At 47.8% G+C, this 20,228-nt stretch overlaps 8 protein-coding genes across 8 annotated transcripts; 4 read left to right on the forward strand and 4 right to left on the reverse strand.

Moving 5' to 3' along the window:
• Positions 1-580: 580 nt before the first annotated feature.
• On the forward strand, positions 581-1,548 carry ASPGLDRAFT_22649 (uncharacterized protein; the record flags this gene model as incomplete). The annotated part of the gene is made up of 4 exons (XM_022543206.1): positions 581-769; positions 899-990; positions 1,112-1,311; positions 1,463-1,548. 4 exons carry the CDS (start codon positions 581-583, stop codon positions 1,546-1,548), a joined length of 567 nt encoding a protein of 188 aa, XP_022404522.1.
• On the reverse strand, positions 1,311-2,427 carry ASPGLDRAFT_42903 (uncharacterized protein). Its single transcript, XM_022545698.1, has 2 exons — positions 2,388-2,427; positions 1,311-2,291 (listed from the first exon to the last, which is right to left on the reverse strand). The coding sequence occupies exon 2, from the start codon at positions 2,216-2,218 to the stop codon at positions 1,763-1,765; it is 456 nt and encodes a 151-aa protein (XP_022404523.1). The 5' UTR covers positions 2,219-2,291; positions 2,388-2,427; the 3' UTR covers positions 1,311-1,762.
• A 1,090-nt stretch (positions 2,428-3,517) lies between these two features.
• ASPGLDRAFT_42905 (short chain dehydrogenase family protein) lies at positions 3,518-5,052 on the reverse strand. Its single transcript, XM_022545699.1, has 5 exons — positions 4,759-5,052; positions 4,269-4,697; positions 4,120-4,217; positions 4,003-4,068; positions 3,518-3,946 (listed from the first exon to the last, which is right to left on the reverse strand). The coding sequence occupies exons 1-5, from the start codon at positions 4,850-4,852 to the stop codon at positions 3,698-3,700; spliced, it is 936 nt and encodes a 311-aa protein (XP_022404524.1). The 5' UTR covers positions 4,853-5,052; the 3' UTR covers positions 3,518-3,697.
• Positions 5,053-5,141: 89 nt separating this feature from the next.
• On the forward strand, positions 5,142-6,833 carry swc5 (putative Swr1p complex component (Swc5)). The gene is made up of 3 exons (XM_022550648.1): positions 5,142-5,757; positions 5,815-5,962; positions 6,011-6,833. Exons 1-3 carry the CDS (start codon positions 5,345-5,347, stop codon positions 6,503-6,505), a joined length of 1,056 nt encoding a protein of 351 aa, XP_022404525.1. The 5' UTR covers positions 5,142-5,344; the 3' UTR covers positions 6,506-6,833.
• Positions 6,834-6,860: 27 nt separating this feature from the next.
• On the reverse strand, positions 6,861-7,881 carry ASPGLDRAFT_119256 (T2 family ribonuclease; the record flags this gene model as incomplete). Its single annotated transcript, XM_022540030.1, has 4 exons — positions 6,861-7,193; positions 7,246-7,361; positions 7,416-7,594; positions 7,661-7,881. 4 exons carry the CDS (start codon positions 7,879-7,881, stop codon positions 6,861-6,863), a joined length of 849 nt encoding a protein of 282 aa, XP_022404526.1.
• Positions 7,882-8,336: 455 nt separating this feature from the next.
• ASPGLDRAFT_164425 (sulfatase family protein) lies at positions 8,337-10,621 on the reverse strand. Its single transcript, XM_022542574.1, has 5 exons — positions 10,212-10,621; positions 9,663-10,141; positions 9,130-9,616; positions 8,965-9,080; positions 8,337-8,916 (listed from the first exon to the last, which is right to left on the reverse strand). The coding sequence occupies exons 1-5, from the start codon at positions 10,504-10,506 to the stop codon at positions 8,581-8,583; spliced, it is 1,713 nt and encodes a 570-aa protein (XP_022404527.1). The 5' UTR covers positions 10,507-10,621; the 3' UTR covers positions 8,337-8,580.
• A 5,830-nt stretch (positions 10,622-16,451) lies between these two features.
• On the forward strand, positions 16,452-18,628 carry brlA (C2H2 type transcription factor BrlA; the record flags this gene model as incomplete). The annotated part of the gene is made up of 2 exons (XM_022548120.1): positions 16,452-16,464; positions 16,896-18,628. 2 exons carry the CDS (start codon positions 16,452-16,454, stop codon positions 18,224-18,226), a joined length of 1,344 nt encoding a protein of 447 aa, XP_022404528.1. The 3' UTR covers positions 18,227-18,628.
• A 192-nt stretch (positions 18,629-18,820) lies between these two features.
• Positions 18,821-19,860, forward strand: ASPGLDRAFT_1000051 (uncharacterized protein). Its single transcript, XM_022539394.1, has one exon. It carries the CDS (start codon positions 19,181-19,183, stop codon positions 19,709-19,711), a length of 531 nt encoding a protein of 176 aa, XP_022404529.1. The 5' UTR covers positions 18,821-19,180; the 3' UTR covers positions 19,712-19,860.
• Positions 19,861-20,228: the final 368 nt, after the last annotated feature.

The raw sequence follows: 20,228 nt of genomic DNA on the forward strand, positions 1-20,228 counted from the left end.
TATTCAGTTCCTTGCATTCAGGCCTGCAGTCTATAAAGTGGTGGACGAGTCGCAATGTCGAATTGCTATTCCAATTCATGCTGCTCCTCTCCGCTCTGGGTATCTCATCAGTATAGCTCTGGCCTGGTCATACATAATCTCGTGCCGCTGGGTGGAAATACTTCAGCAGGCAGGTCATAAGAGTCGGATCTTGCATGATCCAGAAAAAGCGAACTCTTTTTTGGGATATGATCACGCAAAGCGGCTGGGTGGCTTGGGTGACGTATAAAAAGCGTTTCTCTTACTCGCCATGGATGCTACAGAAGGAAGGAGATACTCTGGGAACGAAGAAGTATTTATCCTAATAAATGGATAAATTACTCTTCCTCAGTTCCATTCTAGATGCTTTCGATTCCTTGCTCTGCAGTGCATTTCTTGATCCAGCCGTCCCGTGCAATCTTCTTGGTGCCGCATCTTCAGGTATAAGAAAGGCTCTTTCCAAAACGGATGAAATCGATAACCAGTCGCTCTTGAACGCGATCACATAATTGAAGCCTCACTTGAGTCTTTGTGGGCTGCTGTAATCTGCAGCCACCAGGAAATGCCGTTCATCACAGAGGCCCTTCGGAGCCTACCGCCTCTTTGTACAGTTGCCGGCTTTCTGACAAACACGTTGCAATCGTTCCTTCAGGTGGGATATCATTCGGACGGATTGGCGGAGTCGATACTCCCCCGGGCGGATGAATTCCAAACCTCATATTTCTGTCAACAAATTGTTCATCGACAAAATGTACATCCACCATGGTCGCCAGATCCCCATTTCGGCACAACTACCGTTATGAATCTCAGTCTGGATGTTAGGACACATATTGGTCACAAGCACAGACCTATTCCATGGACTCTATACTGAAATTTGAAGTTCGGATCGAGAGTACCAGCAAGCGCGCAATATCTGATTATTCCCGGTCCAGTCCATCATATCCAATCTTCCTCTGGAGGACCTACCGAAGAGTGAGTCTACCACGGCAACTTTTAGTATCACGTACTAACAGTCAAGTTTCCCTTGCCCTGCGCGCCGCTCCGGTGATGAACAGTCATGGGGGGCTACATCGCGACTCTTCAACTGGCACAGGTGTCTTGACGGTGGTCTCTGGCTTGATGATGGATCTGCCGATATCGAAATTATTAGACGGCTTCAGATGCATCCATGGATTGATCCATGGAATGATGATGATAGCCCAATAGAGGAAGCAAAGATTCAAGAGCCGTGCCGGGAAACTATTTCACAGTGGTGTGCTGAGATCCAGGAGCATCGAACTTCCGGTGAGATTTGTACGCCATGAGTATTCATGACCTTGTTTGTCATTCCTGTCCTGCTTTGAGCCTGAAGTCTGTAGAACTTTTATTCTTCTATTGTTCAATATTCTTGTAACGATATTAATTTCTGTCTTTCCAACATGATCCATATGCTACATGCTCTCAGCAAGGGAATACACCTTTTTCGTCCCTCCGCTCGAAGAAGTAATGACGGATCAGAGGCCTGGGGATCGGACTGGGTGGGACCAGTAAAAGATCACCTTGACCAATTTTTGTTACATATGACATTCTCATGTAGCCCCGTCCGCCTTAGCTGTAGAATGAGAAGCGCTGGTAGCCAATCTCATGTAACTTCGACTCCAAATCCAATATAATCTTCTGCGTAATCAAGTTACGGCGGGCAGACGCGGAAGGATATCATACCATTGCCCTATGCAAAACCACGTACCGCAAAGACGTGGGCGTATTATTGGATCGTTGAAGTAGCCGCCCGGACTTTGGTTTGCGGAAGTAGAGGGCCGCGGTACGCCGGCGGTTGCTGAAGATTATGTGCAGGCGAGGACGATACACAGGCGGAGGTTGAGGGCGATAGGGGGGTGGTGGAGGGGGAGCAGGGCAGCCGTAATAGGAAGCCATCCCGTGAGCGTGACCTAACACTTTTTTCCAACGGTTTCTGCAGCGGTATACTGGGCATCGGGTCATGACCCTTTTTGTTATCTTCATAGGTGGTATCATGCAAGTCGCTTCTGATTAGAATCTGTTCGACCTCAAAGTCGAGGTATGGAATGGCCTTGAGGGCGAGACGCACAAGTGGCATCAAAATGCTTTTAGCTCCTGTACTGGCGATTCGCCAAATCGGCTCTGGACCCAATATATCCCTACCGAGAAGTAGATAAGATATATTTCCAATCAATGTTCGCATGAGTGTAAGCGAGTATTCGCCCTCCTGGGAAGAGATACAGAACACCACTTTACGGTCTGGTTGGCTTACTTGACTAAGAACGGTAAGCGGCAAAATAGAAATGGTCAACTTCGTCGATATTCTTGAGGACCGTATACACCGGGGATCCGACCTGAGAAGCTAAACTGACTTTTGAAAAATTCAAGCGAAGGTGTATCCGATGCCACCCCGAACATCTTCAGTGTGTTGGACCTAGTAGGTGTGTCATCCCCCCTGTGACAGTAGCCTGGTCTTTGTCATCCCAGTTGTTCCCAAAAGCCCTTTGGATCGCTTCAATTGCACACACTGAAGGAATCGGCCACTGCGGCACATAGCCCAGAAAGACTGAGTCTGACAGGGAATACCTGCAGTGATGACTCATCTTGATTCTCTCTGGCACAGCCTCTGCTAGAAATGGACTGTATACAAGCTCAAACCGACCCCCAAGTTTCATGCGTGCCCCTGAAGCTTGTGTCTTTCCATGAGTGCGATTGGCAATTTCAGCCTTCCCAATTTGGAGGGAAATGTAAAGCCTGGGAGTATCGGAAGTATCTTCTCGTTAAGTAGAGAGTACAGAGCCAGTATCTCAGGCGTTAGTCCCAGCCCCTGCATTAACCGGGTATAAACGACATACGATAGGCTGCGAAGAGAAGCGATTCTGCAGTTCTGAGCCAAATGTGTCTTGTAGTTTCTGATCACGATGTGCGTTGTATACGCATAAGGATTCCCACCAATGAAAATGTTAGGGACACATGGGGAATTTGGCAGTGATTCTTTTCACCAGTGGTTTTGGCATTGTCCTTAACATCGAAAACTTCCTGCGATCCCACTATGTCGTGAAAAAACCACTGTACAAGGTGGTCTGAGCCTCCGAAAGACCTGACATTGAAGTCCGCAGGCGACTTTTTTTTTTTTTTTTTCTGAAAAGCTCCTTCGACAACGGCCTTCGAGGAGCGCAGACAGCATTGTAGTCATAGTAGATAGAAGTTGTATCAGTTTTGCATATGCTCTTCATGTCTATTCGTACCGGTTTCAATCCCGGCTGACAAAATGCAAACGAGCATCACATGTTCCTCTCAGTTCTGAGCTTGCAGACATCTATCGTGGATAGAAGCTGGATAAGAGATGCCAGTAATGCTTGGAAATTCCCTTTGGGATTGATATTAGTAATAGATATAGGGTTCTTGGATGGTGGGAAGTTGTCAAGGGAAGAGGATGAGAAGAAAGCAGGAGAATGTTCAGAAGTTAGATTGGATACGTCTTAATACATTCACTGGACTGATCTAGTATCCTTATCTTATTCAGTATCTTGACTTTCATATTTGACATCATCTTTGCTTATCTAAAGACATCAAGACATATTGTGTCTTCTGAATGTTCGCACAAAAAGCCACAGAAGTGGTCATTGATATACAGTCTCTCATTATATTAACAAATCCAAAATGTACGGAGAATCCGAGATTACAACTTTGCCTGTCTCAAAGCAGTACTATCAAGCCTAGTTCCCTCATCATCCTGTTCCGCTACTGTCAACGTTGGCAGCTCATTGGGCATGATCCTTCGTGGACTGGTCCCGGGGATAACAGAGTACTTGGAGAAATTTGATACACCGTAATACTTGCGCAGGAAATCTTCGTCTAGTTCAAGAAGACCGTTGACGGATTCTGCTGGTGCGTTTAGCATGCCTAGAATGGCGTCGGAGAAGATCGTCTGGATAGGTTAGTGCCTTTTCTTTTTTCGTTTAGGAAACGGAGGCGATGACTTACTGACTGCCTGAGGTTTGATTTATCTTCATTGGAAGATGCCATTTCTGTTGCGGTTGATTCGATGGCCTTGGATTCATGTTAGCTAGGTGTAAGATGAATGGGTGCATTGTGACTTACCGTTGCCGGCCAGATGCTAGTGATAGCCATTTCCTTTCGGCCCTCACGGACAAAATCCATCGCTAGACCTTTCGTCAAGACGCTCATTCCAACCTTGCCTACAACGAGTCAGTAAGACGCACAAAAAGCCACATAAAGCGCAAACATACCCATAGCATACGCCGTCTTCCCCCGGAAGAACCTTGAATAAATCGGCGGTGAAACAACAATCACCCTCCCATTCCATCCATTCCTTCCAAAGACCGGCAATGCAGCCTGCACGCAAGCATATAAACCCTCCGGATTGATCTTCTGCATCAACTGGAACCGCTTGACGGGCGTCTTCTCAACAGACGACCACCAGATCGCCCCCGAATTGTAGACCAAGACATCCAGCTTCCCGTATATACGGACTGTTTCGTGTACTAGATTCTCGACTTGAGCGACGTCTCGCACGTCCACGGGGAGGGCGGATGCTTCACCGCCGGATTCGCGGATCTCGCGCTCGACGGTGCTGATGGTTGATTCTGAGGAATTCGGGTTTGGTGGGAAGGGAACGGTTTCGTATGCGTTGGAGGTGGTTTTGGCGGCCACGACGACTGACTTGTTAGCTTTGCTGTCTTTTCCACTCGAGTCCGTGATGAATGATGATGAACATACCAGCGTAGCCATTCTTAGCTAGATCTATGGCGATTTGCCGGCCGATGCCACGCGAGGCACCGACTACCAGAGCAACATTCTTAGCTGGTGCCATTGTGATGAATCAGTGTCAAGTTGATGAATCCAGATGGTCCAACGAATCTAGCGGTAAGATGAGAGATAGTTATCTATGTACCCCAACCCCTCAACCTCGGCAGTGAGGAGACCGAGCTCGGGTCGGCCCGATTAAAGACGTCGGCGTGTGCATACGGCACCGAGGAATATCACTAATCTGACCGCATAACTTTTTTTTTCTATTGAATTCGGAAAAGCATCTGGATTGCTACTGGGAACTTTGCTTTCATCTCGAGATCTGCTTGGAGTTGTGTCCGTATTCGGCTTAGCGTGTCTACAACAGGTCTCCACAGTTTTTGATGCATTTCATTGGACAGAGAGCGCGTATCATATACACCGCCCGGCAGAATATCTTTCGCGCTCCATCGCATCTATTCCTGGGCACTATCTACATAGCACAGCTGATATTCCATTGCTTTGTGCTTTTCGATTTTAACCAATCATAACACGAGAGAACGTATTGTGACGCGACATGTCCGCGAAACCGGAAGACGTCGACCTCGAACTCGGCGACGAACCATACGACTCCGCCGAAGATGAAGATTTCGAACTAGACGCAGCGCAAGACGAAGGATCCGAGTTATCCTCAGACTCCGAACCCGAGCCCGATGTAGCTCAACAGCCGGCGAAGAAGAAACGCAAGACAGCACCAAAGGCGAAGAAAGTGACAAAGGATGGGCATAAAGAGGAGTTGGATTCTGGCGACGAAGCGACCATTCAGAAGGCCAAGGACAGGAAGCAGAGGAAGCAAAAGGGACAACAAGCTAAAGGGAAAGGCGGTGGTGAAGATGAGGACGAGGAGGAAGAAGAAGAAGTTGACTTTGATGATGAGGACGAGGGTGGTACTGGGGGGTTTGTTCGAACGAGGGCCATGAAGATGCGGACGTACGTTTGACAATATTGTGCTTCATGTACGTGGATACTGACTTTGACTCTGTACAGACAAGAAGAGCGAAAACCACTTGCGAAAATTGACGGCGCGACAGTCGACGTGAACGCGCTATGGGAGAAGATGAACGCCACCGATCCCAGCACCGTCGCGCTTCCTACACATACCGAAAAGGTCGACGATACCCCAGCGCAGGAAGAGAAGAAAGACGAAGCCGCCCAGGAGACACCGGTAGCGAAAGAACCACAGCAACCACCCAAATACCCAGAAGAAATGGTCAAAATCAAACGCACTTACAAATTCGCCGGCGAAATGATCACGGAAGAGAAAGTCGTCCCCAAAGACTCCGCCGAAGCAAAGATATTCCTCGCCCAAGGCGAGAACGTCGACGCCGTAACAACAGCCGACGTCGAAGCTGCCGCTAACGTCAAAGCCGTCCTCAAGCTCCGCCGACCGCTTCGCAAGGTTTCGCGATTTGACCCCAACCCGACCGGTGCTATCAAGAAGAGCTGGGAGAAGCATCCAGTTGCGGAAGCGACGGAGGACGCACGGGGTCCGAAGATCAACACTGTCGAGAAGTCGCGGCTGGATTGGGCTGCGTATGTGGATCAGGCTGGGATCAAGGACGAGCTTACGGTGCACAGCAAAGCGAAGGAGGGATATCTTGGTCGGATGGACTTCTTGGACCGTGTGGATGCGAAGAAGGAGGAGGAGAGGAGGAATGTGAGGTTGAGGGGGCTATAACGGTGTGTCTGAGGTTCACAGTCGCGATTGCTCGTGCATGCCGATAAGGATCCTGATCGCTGTACGGGATGAAAGAGAAGGTCATCGGGAAGATGGTCGTAAAGATCATGAAGAACTGAAACGTTCTTCCAGTCTCTGGCTTGATACCGCCAGACCCAAGGCATCGCTTGTTGGATGGAGTCAGAATCGATACTGCTAGACTATTGGTCTGCTCCGTACAAGACATGGCTACACTACGTTGGAATGAACCCGTTCAACGTACAGGCGCTACCAGGACATGCCTAGTATGATGTCTTATCTAATTGATCTGACGGAAGACTACACTTATATACACAGCCTAACCAGGCTGACACGGTCACCCCGATCCAGCCCACCAACTACACCTAAGAACTCTTAGGCGGATACTTGACAGTGTCAGGGCATTGCGTCTCAGAAACTTGACCCAGTTAGCAGATATACCCTTCAAAACAATCAAAGAAAGGGAAAACCCACGCGTTTCAGTCGACTCATACTCCCCATCAATCGCATTCCCGCGGATATTAAAGAAATACCACACCTCGCTCAACGCCCCATCGCTGCAGCCGATATGCGGCTCATAGCCTCCGTGCAGCGAAGCAAGCGCTTTCTTGACAGCGCTGAGCTTGTAGGTCTTGGAGCTATCGGGGGTGATATTTGCGTCGGCGAGGGCCTACAAATAACGAATTAGCAATAGCCTTTTCTGAGAGTATAGAAATACACACCTTGTATGTGTCCAATCCCTTGAACAAATCCACCGTCTTCTGGAAGTAATCACCGACTTCCTGCTGCGGAGAGTAATCGTTGTAACACGATGGTTTGATCGTGTTGATGCATGTTCCTATATCATCGTTAGCCCCCCTTTCCCTCACTCCGTAGATAAAAGTAAACGAACCATGCTTCCCAAACTCATGCTCCCAGAAACTCTCATCGTCACCCTCGTAGTCCTGCCAATACGTCTTCATATACGACAGCAGGTCATCGCGTCCCTGGCTCTGAAGGATCGAGGTGATGTTTGTGTATTCTCGGGAAGTATCGCAGTATTGCTGGTACGTGCCGTCGCAGTTATCGGGCCTTTTTCATCAACATTAGCGCCCATTTCATCCGTTGGATAAACAATGTAGGAACAGGGACAGGTACCATAAACCGTGAATCGTCCACGAATCACTCGGACCAGTCGCCGGATCGTAATCCCAGAATTGCGTCTGGAGGAGTGTACCACCGGGGGCGTTAAAGCAGCAGGCATCGGAAGATGGAATGGTAGTGATATTGTGGCAGCTGAGAGGGAGGTCTGAGGGGCAGGGTTGCAGGGCTGCCAGGGTGCCCGTAGTAAACGCGAGTGGAAGCAGAGACTTGTGCATTTTGATTTCTTTTATTTCCAATTTTTCTTGTTTCTGGTCTACTTGGCTTGGCTGGGTTAAAGGGACCTTTTATATTGCTCTAGCTGATAAGATTCCAAGCTATACCAGTCTCCGGTAGTGTCGGAGATTTGTACCACATGTGTCCAATCCGCGCGCTGATTTGACGATTGATAGAGCTAAGGAGGATTCATCGGATCGTGCCGCAACGATTGATTATCTCTGGATACTTTACTTGTAGCTGTGCAGTATGGATAAACGGAGTACACCGATGGGAGTAAATCACCGAGATAGTTTGGTTTCTGGAGTGGCCAATTAGGGAGCGGTATTGGACAATGTGCATTGTGATGTGATGTCTTGAGACAAGTATCGGATCGCGTTGTATTGCTTTCTTTTTATTTTTATTTTTTTAATTTTTTTTTTTTTTTTTATCAAGAGGTGATTGATTGAACGATACTGCTGGTTCTGGAGTTGTGATGTGTGCGATGTATGGGATCGGGATATTGAGGATCCTATATCGGAGATTATACAAGTACTGCTAGTACACACTACTTGCCACCGATCATCGAGGATCGATCTGATGTTGATGATTGCTCCGGATCGGATCAGATCATCGCTTGATCGGCGTCGATTTGTACCTGACATACGGCATCACTGATCATAACTATCTACAGCAACCGTCATATACACCCCATATCAGTATCACATCCACGCCTCCCAATTCAAAACACCCTGCGCCCCCTCCGACCCAATAATATACCCTTGTTCACACTTACTATAACTCACCTTCGGCTGCTCCTCATAAAACCGATCATACTGTTCATCCATTGCATCACTCAGACTCTGAACAGACTCATCCGGATGTAGGACATCCCACGGCTTAATGCATGTATTCCCCTTACAAGATTTCAGGACCATGAGGAGGGCGTCTAGGCGGGGGATTAGGGTGGATAGATCTCGGTTGAAGAGGTGTGGATCTGTTGAGGTTGTGTTTGCGGATTGGCCGGGGTAGAGGTTTTGGATTTCGTAGGGGTCGTTCTGGTTTGTTAGTTAGGTATAAGAAATTTTAAGATAGAGGGAATGTACCGTTAGGTCATAAAGCTCGTGCTCGTTGCTGCACCAGACGGAGTAGTAGAGGTTGTATCCCTCACCTAGGATGCGGATGGATTTGTATGTGTTTCGTTTCGTGCCTGGTGGTGATGCTACAAATCATCAATCCTGTCTTAATCAAACCTCTGGATGTGTACTCACCAACACTGGCAAACTCTCCCTCTACAGGCACACTCCCCCAGTACTCCACCGTAACATGCTCATGCACTATCCCCCTCGACTCCTCAGCAACACGCATCGGCGTTCCATCAAAATCCCCCTTCAGCGGAATCCCAGCTAGCTCAAAAAACGTAGGCGCCAGATCAATATGCGTTGTGACCGTGTTATCAACACGACCTTCAGGAACACCCGGTCCGCGAATAAAAAAAGGAACCCGGATATCCTCCTCAAAACCAGTGGACTTGCCCGGTGCCAGTCTGTGTTGACCAATATGGTATCCGTTGTCGGATGTGAAGATGATATACGTGTTTTCTAGCTGGCCGCTGCTTTCTATACGTTGGATCAATGAGTTGACGAGATCGTCTACACCTTGGAGAGAGCGGAGTCGTTGGCGGTAATAGTGGTCTTCGTAGTCGATTATGGTTTGGTTTTGGAGGGGAAGGGTTTTGATCCAGTTTGCTCCGGTTGGCTGTATGTGTTAGCTTACTTCTTTCTGCAGCAGACAATCAACATACATCTTTCGGATTGAAATTCTCCGTACGAGGGATCTTAGCATCCTGAAACAGACCCCCATATTTCGGCTCCGGAATGGCAGCAGTCATCAACGTATCCCCGTCAGCTGCCAGCGCACCCGGCTCAATATTCGCATGCGGTGCAATCGGACAAGTAGCCAGAAAAAACGGCCTATCACTTGCCAACGCATCTTCCAAGAATCCCAGTGTCTTCTCTGCGGTCACGACGGTGGTGTAATGTCCCTCGTAGCTGACAGGAGGGTCATGGTTGCGCTGGTAGGTGGAGTTGTAGTAGGAATAGGTGTATGGATCGAGCAGGAAATCGGAACCGTTGAATCCTTTCACATGGGGAGTGTTGTAATTGTCGACGCTATGCGCGTTCATGAGTTTCCCCGTGTAATAGGTATTATACCCAGCATTCTGCAGCCAAACGGGGAGGAAGTCCTCGTTAAACCCTCGTTCAATGAACTTGGGATATCCACCTGTATCAACCATCAGTACTAAATCCCTCTAAATCAAAAAAAAAAAAAAAAAAAAAAAAAAAAAACAAACCCCATGGCGGTGAAACATTCGTCACATTCGTATTATGCGCTTGCTTCCCCGTTAACAAACTAACCCGCGACGGACAGCAGAGTGCCGTGGTGACAAAATGATTCGCAAAATTCGTTCCCTTGTCCTTGATGCTGGCCTGGACATGCGGCATATAAGCTGGCGAATTCATCGTCAGGTCCTGATCATCTGTCATGATGTAGATAAAGTTCGGCTGCTTCTTGGGCTGGTTCCGATTCGTGGGAACAGCCTGAGTGGCGGTGATCAGGCCCATGGCCAGGATGCTGGAGAGCTTCATGCTTGGTATTGAATGTAGCAGAGCTATCGTGGCATGCTAGTAACGATTCTATTGGGACTCGATGGTTGATATAACCAAACTCAATGGCTCTGCCGAGGAATTGAACGGAATTATCCCGCGCGACACATGAAAGTCGATGAGGGGATTCTGCCACGAGCACGAACTTTACCTTGACAACGTCACATTTGGAACAGAACGAACTAGACTACAGCGGGGAAGATGGTGAAGAGGAGAAGATGGGGATCTGGGGTTCGTCGGCAAAGAAAGTGCTCTCTATATCTGCCGACATATATTTCCTGATCGGGGATTAGCACACGGCTATTTCCGAACATTCGATTGCTTGTCTGCCGCTCAGGGACCAGGAACTGGGTGGTTTGAACCATGGATGGGTTGAGATAAGCGTGATAGGACCCTGGGCCGGGATGCACAGCATCTGACAGGCTGCTAGTGGGATCAGAAATGAGGTTGCATTCATGCTGAGAATAACCGTCTGTGTATACCGCATCTACCAGGACTCTCTCGTCTACATTAAACTGCTATAGGCAACAAGATACAACAGAGCGAGTCGCTTATCCCGACAAACACAAAAACTCAAAAGCGATAGACCGACTAGTATGTCATTTATCATGTGGTACCATAAGAGACGGTCTGTCTAATCTACACCTACTCATGCCAGAGTACTGTATACCATCAACGATGATCAACAACTCATTCACAGAACTCGAGTCAGACAACTAAGACAAATAGCTTCCCGCATTCCACAACTCCATAATCCTCACTATGTAGCAATAATACCACCGTACGGAATATACAACCAACAACCAACCAACGAACGCGCAGATATCGCAGGTATGCACATACACATATGCATCCTCTACATATAATCAGTCCCTCAACCGGTTTCCACTCGATAGTGCCATACAGGTCTGACCGCTAAGACGCATTGACATCTACACCACAGTGCGAAATAATCAGACAAGCCGGCCGGACGGACAATGTTCGGTCGAGCAACGGACGGTGAACAGCAGAGCAGAGCAGGGCGTGCTTGGTATGTGCATCATGTAATTATCTGTATATATTCATGTACCATGTATGTATGCATGCATGGGCTTGGCCAGTTAGGCGGAGGAAGTCAATCTGCTACATGCTGGGAGAGGGGGTGTTTGTTGGTTTGTTTGTTTCTGCAAAGCACTGATGCGGCCATATGGCATGGCCAGAGCGAGTACGGAGTACTTGTTAATAAAGGAATAAATAAATGACATCATAGCGTCAGTGCAAGGACCTAATAAATATCTAATAACGGTATCTTGAAAACAATAGTATTGTTACTTCCAGGAGGAATAACCGTTGGGTGACAACGCAGGTAGGCAGGGATGGATAGCCACACCGCACGAGAAAAGATCCAGGTACCAGGAACCGAAAAGGCGCTATTGAAAACAGCAAATCAATGGGTCGGTGGGAGGGATGCAACGCGCTGCAGATGCAATGCAACTCAAATCGAAATTATTGGAAGAGAAATTATCGTATGCAAGGGGTCTAAAAAGTCGGAGAGACAAAAGACCTCGGTTGATGTTTCGGGGTTTCGGGGTGCAATCGGCTCAATTTGAGCCCTACGATGATGAAAGACAAGGGGTTTATGGGGTTAATGTGGTAGAGAAGTGAAACCGCATGAGAGTGTTTCACTTTCATTTCATCGTTGCAGATCATGGTTCAAGTAGATCGTTACTTTGCCTGTATGCCAACTCCAGACGCTCAGGGCATTACAGAATACTCCACGATCAACCGTTAACGGTCGGCTCTCCAATAGATCGTAAGCTATCGCCAATATCAAGCCAACCCCAGTCAAGCCTCCCATCGGTCGAGGTTTGTGCGTCGGTGGATCCGAGAGAACCGTGATTCGTTTCGTTAGTGGAGTTTCTGCAGGTCATGCAATGGTTCCAGGCTTGAGATTAGCATGTAGCTGTACGGAGTACTCCCATGTATGTACGGAGGATCAGCGTCAGAACCATTCCCATGCCAAGACAAGGAAGAATGCTATCGTAGATTAATATTAGTGAAACAATGGCTGGCTGAGGGTATCAGTTTGTTCCTGTTTGGACATCTGTGCTCATCTTTAAACTTTGCTATTGCATATGCTCCTGCGTCGGGGACCATGATGGTGACGATGTTGGAATCTGGAAAGACGGATGATTATACCGGCATTTGAGGAATGTCGGGATGCTGTTCATCGTTCCGGAGAATGTACATGACAGCACTGCGCAGAGTACAGAGGACTCTACAGAATTCACTCGAGGACCGAGTATACTTAGCGGTAAAAAAAACGTAAAACTGTCAATGTATGAGGATCACCCGCCCTTGCTGCTCTGATTACTGTAGAATGCGTTGTCCTGATTTTTGATCCGCACATGACGGCGATCGATCTGGGCAAGGCTGGCCGGTATAGCTGTAGTCCAAACGCAGCCCGCCCTGATAGGACAGGCACAAGAGAAGACGGTGAGATTGAAGTTTCTGGCCAATATATTGAATGCAAAGTTGGAAGGGGAGTGTTTCTGTTCCATGGGTGAGAATTTGTCAGGATTCTGTCCCTGCCTCTGGACTGCAGGGACGGAGACGAGAACCAGGAAAACCTGGGGTCAGTCGGGCCATCCTTGCGGGTTCGCATCTGGCCAATACTTGGGCATAGTTCTCGCTTAGGCCGTTACCTTGACGCGCTGATCGCTTGTCAAAATCGGTACCTAAACGATCACTAGCGCTCCTTAATATATATTAAAATATCAATATAGCCAACGTCATCCATGCGAAAACGACGGGTATTAGATTCGGGGTAGAATGACTCGCATTGATTGGGTTGTCATAGTAGACAGATCCCATTTGCCATGCGACAGGATTCATCGAGAAAGGAACTATTTCCCACGTCTGTCTGTCTATAACTCTATGTATATGTGAAGATCAATATTGATGGCGGTGAATTGTCCGCATAGGTGGCGTTATAGTGGCTGATGGTAATAATCAGCCACAGTGGACCTGAGAGCCAGACAAACAGGCGGGTCTCAGACTCCTCTCTCCACAGGGCTGGCCGATCCGTATCCTGTACCGTATCCTGTACATGTACATAGTTCTCTATGGAGATTGACGGAGTACAGAGCGCTGCATACCCCGGTAATACGCTATACGCTATACGCTACAAGAGAAGATACACTATCGAATATCTTCAGAAAGAGACGAGTCGAGGATTCCAGGGGATGCAGAATCGGGAGTACTCCGTCCCCGGTGGAGGCCAAAGTTAGAACCGTGAGAGCTGTCAAACCAACGTCAGCAGATCCCCTGATCATCGTTCTGTTCGTGTTCGGCAGTGTTCTGGCAAGATCACACGAAAGAGAGCTCACATTGTCCAAGTCGTGATCTAGTTCTGTTAATGTACAGAACGGTATAGACACACCGCACCTTGGAATGTGACACACATCTTCTGCTTGTTTCATGCGTCTTCAGATTGACGAGGGCAGTTCCTTGGAAAGAGAACGTGACATTGCATCAATGATCGGGTCTGGAAGCGTTGCACTGGAGTACCTGGAAGGAATCAGAAGAAAAAGAAACGAAAAGAGACACCGTGTCGAGATCTAGCCGCTCACGAGGCACTACCCGATCAGGCTGCGTAATACAGACAACCAGGCATATAGAAGAAGGACTCGTGAGAGACAATGGGCATGCCACGATGACCTCACAAATAGACAATTCATTATTCTTCCTTCATACAGAATATTTTGTCGTTGTTTTTCCCCACGCTGATTGGTATGTATTATGCTTCGGATGAATTTATTCTTGGATATGATAAGCCAAATACGATATGGACTGGTCCAACTGCATAGCGACTGGCTCATGACAGGTCAGACCCGGCGGTAGGCCAGAGCACCAAATACCGTCTATCCAATCGTTCCGTCTCCATTCCATCGTTATTTTCCCTCTTTAATTTCTTCGACTTAATTAAACAGGATCATAGTAGAAATCTAGTAAACGAAGCCGTTGAGGTCTTCCGGCTAGTCACAATGCGATCCGAGAGGCTGGTCTTGGTACAACTACCGGAGTACGACGGTCTACTTCCTAATCAAGAGTCTCTCCACATTCCAATCCACATACACATACACACAGACAGCGTCAAAGCGTTTTCTGACGCAGTGGATACTCCCCGGGTGGTTTTAACTTTGGTACTATGAAGGTGTATACTCTCCCGATGGGATCTGTGATAGGTGCGGCAGGCTTGCCGGTGACGAAGATCTTGTTCTTCTCCTGGGTTCTTGTTCCTTTTGTGATGTGCATCCGATCGGTAAGTACGGAGTACTTGTACGTATTATGTACAGTCGATCCCTGCAAATAGACTGTCTTGTTCCATCAGAGTACGGGGTAGGTTGGAGAGAAAGAGGCTGGTAGTAACCGAGACGTGATGTCTCTGGCTCGTTTCACTTTTCACTATTGCTATGTGGCGAGAACAATGCGACACACGAGTAGTCATTCTGGCCTGGCAGGATGGGAGCTGGTTGGTCCGAATCAAGATGCCTGCTGCTGTGGAAGGTGGACAAAGTCCCAGGTGTGCAGCAATGAGCAATGGGCCTAATCGTCCCCCAGCCATTGTTGATCTGCCAGAATCTGGAGCTGGAACCGGGGATCGACTTCCGCGAAAAATGCTGTCTTGCCTGGAACCTGAGCAACGCACAATGAGGGAGAGTGGTACTAAATGGTATTGTCACTGCGTTCTAGATGAGTGGCGCTTTGTTATTTTTAATTTTTAATTTTTTAATATATATATATATATATATTTTTTTTCACCACAGAATGCCATACTGCAGTACAGCTGAAAGATGGTGGTTATTATTATTGTAAGGCTATCGAGCGATTATGGACTTTAAGCGGTTGGGGGAGAGACTCCCAGCATCATTATCTCGATTATCAACATCCCTACTGCTAAACTCATTATTATTCCTCCCAAACGGGAATTTGAGTAATTCTTAGTTTGTTTCGGCCATTTGGTCTCCACCGGATCGCCGGCGATCGTGGACCTATGTGTATACTAGGTACTAGTACGAAGTACATACAAGCGAACTGACGGTTTGGAATGGGGCAAATGGAGATTCGGTGCGGCTGCATAGAATAGATACGATATCATATATGTCATTGGTGGACTCGAAGATTGAGCATTCCAGTGATGTTGTTCCCCATTCTTTCTACACACATTAGTGCATACACACACATATAGACACACATACATACATACAGACACACAGACACAGCACGAAGTCTGATGCGGATGATCCACTGCAAATTAATTATTGTTATAATTTATTTTATTTTTATTTTATTTTTAATTTTTAAATTTTTTATTTTAAAAAAAAAATAAGATATTATTTCCCCAAGTGAGGGATAAGGCGTGTCTTTCTCTGTCTGGCTGTAGTCGCGAACTCTCTTTCTCATCTTCGAACCACTCTTGACTTACCTCAACGTCTTCTTTTATACTGCATTCTCGAATCAATCTCTCTTAATATAAATCTCCCTTCATCCTCTTGTCTTTCTATCCTGTCTTCACTCCTCCCTTCGACTTCATCCAAGACAACATCTATTATATCTATACTATATAATCCCCTTGCGACTGTTTCTTCCTTCCTGCGTCTATTATAACTATCCTACTCTACCCCTCGTTGAGCAAACTGAGACTCTCGATCACTATCCTACGACGACGCGCATGGTCTTCGAAGGGCTACTGTCCTAAACCGCGATCCAGGCGCTGTTCCAGTTCTATCGTCGTTACTCGAGGAACTGGGTTCTATACTCGACATACCGTAACATTCAAGGTCTCACTTGGACCTTTCGGTTTCTCTCTCCCAGACACGCGACATCGCGTTTTTTTTTTTTTTTTTGTTCACTGTTTAGAGTTCTAAACACGAACCAGAAAGATAATGGCATACGAGGGTAAGTGAACTATTGTCTATACTGTCGTTGTGTGTGATCGGCCCGGCTTGTCCTATTCGGGGTTGAGCTGTCTGTTTATTTCATCTCTCGTTTGTCCTCCATTCCTGGCCTAGCATTCCTTTCTTTTTTTTCTCTCTCTATCACTCTGTGTCTCTTTATTTCTCTCCTATCTACTTGTGCTTTATCCATTCTCTTTGCGTTGCGTTTCAACCCGCCTGCACTGTCCTTCATTCCTTCGGTTGATTGTACTACACTGCAGTCCTTCGTTGTCGCTCTGCACTCTTCACTCCTTTCTCTCCCACATTCGCCCTTTCCCAACTTGACAAACATTCCTTATCCTGATTATTTGGTTACTGCATACTTCCATTGCGACCTGCATAATCATAATACTATTGTTCTGCACTGGTCAGTGACTAAATCGTCCTGCACAGGCGCCCAGGTTGAACCGATCCCTCGAAAGGACCTCGAAACCATCGAAGATACCGACGAGATGAGATCTCAGAGTACTATCGCGGACCGTTTGCCTCTAGAACTTGACTGCCCATCCTTGGGATCCAGCGAATGCCCCTCAATGGCTTCCAGCTTCTCGCCGCTTGATTCACCAACCCCAACCAGCATGTACAGCCAAACATCGTTGACTTCGCCCGGATGGCACGAAGGCGGTTCATTCTCTGTCCACCCTAATCAACACTACGACAGACATACGGGTTCTACGCCAATGCGCAGCGCTTTTCGACTGGCTGACATGACTGCGACGACGGGTGATTCCATGGCTATGCCGTACGCCTTGGACACCCAGGACCGCATGCCCATGCCTGAATATCTGTCAGGCTATGACGAGAATGTCGAGCAGTTTTGGATTCCATCCGACATGTCCAAGACGTACGAGAACCCCCATGGGATGCAATACCCCTCTGGCATGGCATCCTACCCGACCATGGCGCGCACTCACTACCGTCACGCACCTTATCTCCCGGAATCGGCCACCAACCCATGCTTATCGCGACCCATTTTCAGCCAGCCTGAGCGCATGTCCAGCTCGATGTCCATGGGCAACATGTTGCACTGGATGCCGCCTACCGAGTCTATGGCTCCCCAAACCATCGCACCGTCCCAGGCCTTCTCGCAAGTGCCTGCCACACCACCGCCGTCGTACTCTGACTTCCCCACCTCGCTCAACGCCTTTAAGCAAACACCTACGACCTCCGTCCGCTCTTGCTCATTGGGCACCCCATCGGGGACAGAGACGCCGATGAGCCATGTATCGGGTGGCGCAGGAGACTTCCACGAGGACTTCCCTCTGTCTCCCTACCGCGATGGGATGCCCCGTCCATCGCGCCAGCCATCGCGCAAGCTCAGCAAGAAGTCGTCGAAGAACAACTTTACTCTGGACAACCTACCGCCGATCATCAAGCAGGTTCAGTTCAAGTGCAAGGAGCCAGGCTGCAAGGGCCGGTTCAAGCGTCAGGAGCACCTGAAACGGCATATGAAGAGCCACTCGCAGGAAAAGCCGCATGTGTGCTGGGTGCCGGTATGCCATCGGGCCTTCTCACGCAGTGACAACCTCAACGCTCATTACACCAAGACCCACAGCAAACGGGGTGGTCGCAACAGGTACGTTGCGACCCTGGACGAGACCAGCCCCGACTTCGACCCCGACTTCCGGGGTCAACTCACTCCCGATGGCCGTCCTATCTATGGTTCCAAGTTGGAGGACCCGATGGATACTCGGGAGATGAGTGTGGATGCTTGGGACGAGTAAGTGAGTGACTTGACTGAGTGAGCGAACGATGATACCCATTCCTTTCCTTTGTTTGCCTTTCCTTTGTGACTCGATTGCATATTTCTTTTTCTACTTTCCTTTGTGATTTCCTTTGTTCTGATCCAGATACACCGGCTTGGCCCGGTTGGCGCATTGAGGCGTTTGTCCTGTAAAACTCCGTGTTCTTCATTTCTTTTGTCTATTGCATCTTATCATTCCTCTTGAATAATATTGCATGGCTGGTGTGCGCTGGTTGGGTTGGGAGGCATTGTACGAACCAACTTGTTTGTTTGATCCGAATCTGACGGATCAATCCATTTCTGTCGAGAAATATTCCATGAATAATACGAATTAGATTAGATTCATGACAATAATACTATAATAATACATACTAATGTCGCTATCCGCTTCTCACCCACTGTACAGAATCCTGCCTGACTCCACATTACTGGTATCGACTATGCGCAGTAGCGTATGTTACACAAACATACATACCATACCATACAAGTGTTCAAAAAGGTCTAGAATAGAAACCGCAGATCAACCTACAAGTAGTTTAGTTTCGTTAACTCTACTCTGGACACCATCCGATTGGCCGGGCAAAAAGAGTTTGTTACTTGTATGCAAAGAAGATATGGAGGGTGATATATCACCCTCAGTCGAAGTCTACAGTACCTGTACAAGTACGGCCTGCCTATTACAGAACAACCGCGCTTTGCTTGTGGTCTAGAGGCATGTGGCGCCTCGCATGGTTGGCATGTACTTTTCTGTACAAGTCCGCAAGTCCGTACGGAGAACGGAGTATTCACTACTCGAAAATCCTGGTTGCGCTAGCCGACAGAAGAAGTGATATGAGATTATATGTAATGAGGTGTGATGTGATGGGTTGAGTAATTGTCATACTCTGGATACCGAATACCGGGATAGAGGTGCTGTGCTAGCTATGCGCGGTGCATGCTTAGTGCGTTATGTACGAGTGGTATGGTGTTTGTCTTTGATGGAGTACTTCTGCTTGTACTTTGGACTGATTTCGTGCCGAGGTTGGGTCGAGTTGAGGGGAGAGACGGTGTACTTGGAGGTGAACAGGTGTGTATGTATGTCTTAGTTGTGAGTATGGGAGTATGGTCTCGTGATGTTTTAGTTGATTCTCGAGTTCGTTCTGACATTCTACTATACTCCGTACAAGTACTCGGCGCAACGGAAGAAATACCCATCTCGATATCAAATGGATATATCACCACCATTTTATCTAGCAGAACTGACAGCCATCTTATCAATATCAGCCCGCTCGACACAAACCACATACCTACCGCCAATCTCTCTGCAGTGTCCCACCAAGGCATACCCCCGCGCAGAGACTGCAGTAGCCAAAGTACGGTGAAGATGCGAGGCATGCTACTCTGTCTGCTCTGCGGAGACAACAGTAAAAAGCGAGTAGAGGTGAAATATAATATCTTGATGCCTAGTCGGTCGGTTACATACTAGTGTGGACTGGGTATGTCTGCAGAATTGATCGAGTTTCACCTCACCTCTACTTGAGTCTGCAGAATGCTATCTACCATCATCGATTATCATGATTATTGATGTATGCACGACAACATCTCTGTAAATCCCTACACTCGGCCGTATGGGGTACTCCATACCCCGTACTCAATCTAGTCAAGCCATACATACATACACCCTCTCTCCGCAGCCCATAGTCCTAAGCCTCACCCATACAACCCCCCCATAGTCATCGTACACCGACTAACCACGCTAACAGCCTCGCAGAAACAAAGACCACCTGCAATTTATCCCACCAATCAAAACACCCATTCCATCTATCCATTCTGCAGACAAATCTGATATCACATGCACGCAGCCGAAGGCCATCTGAAAACCGGTTTCTTTTCTTTGTTCTCCTTCTCTTTGTGTGTATTTGTCACGGGCTCGGAATAGAAGATAATAACGAACTGAATTCCTATCTTGACTATTGTAGCCATCAACGAGAATATCGAATCTG

This window comes from Aspergillus glaucus (genome assembly GCF_001890805.1).
Source record: "Aspergillus glaucus CBS 516.65 unplaced genomic scaffold ASPGLscaffold_3, whole genome shotgun sequence".
Classification (NCBI taxonomy): domain Eukaryota; kingdom Fungi; phylum Ascomycota; class Eurotiomycetes; order Eurotiales; family Aspergillaceae; genus Aspergillus; species Aspergillus glaucus.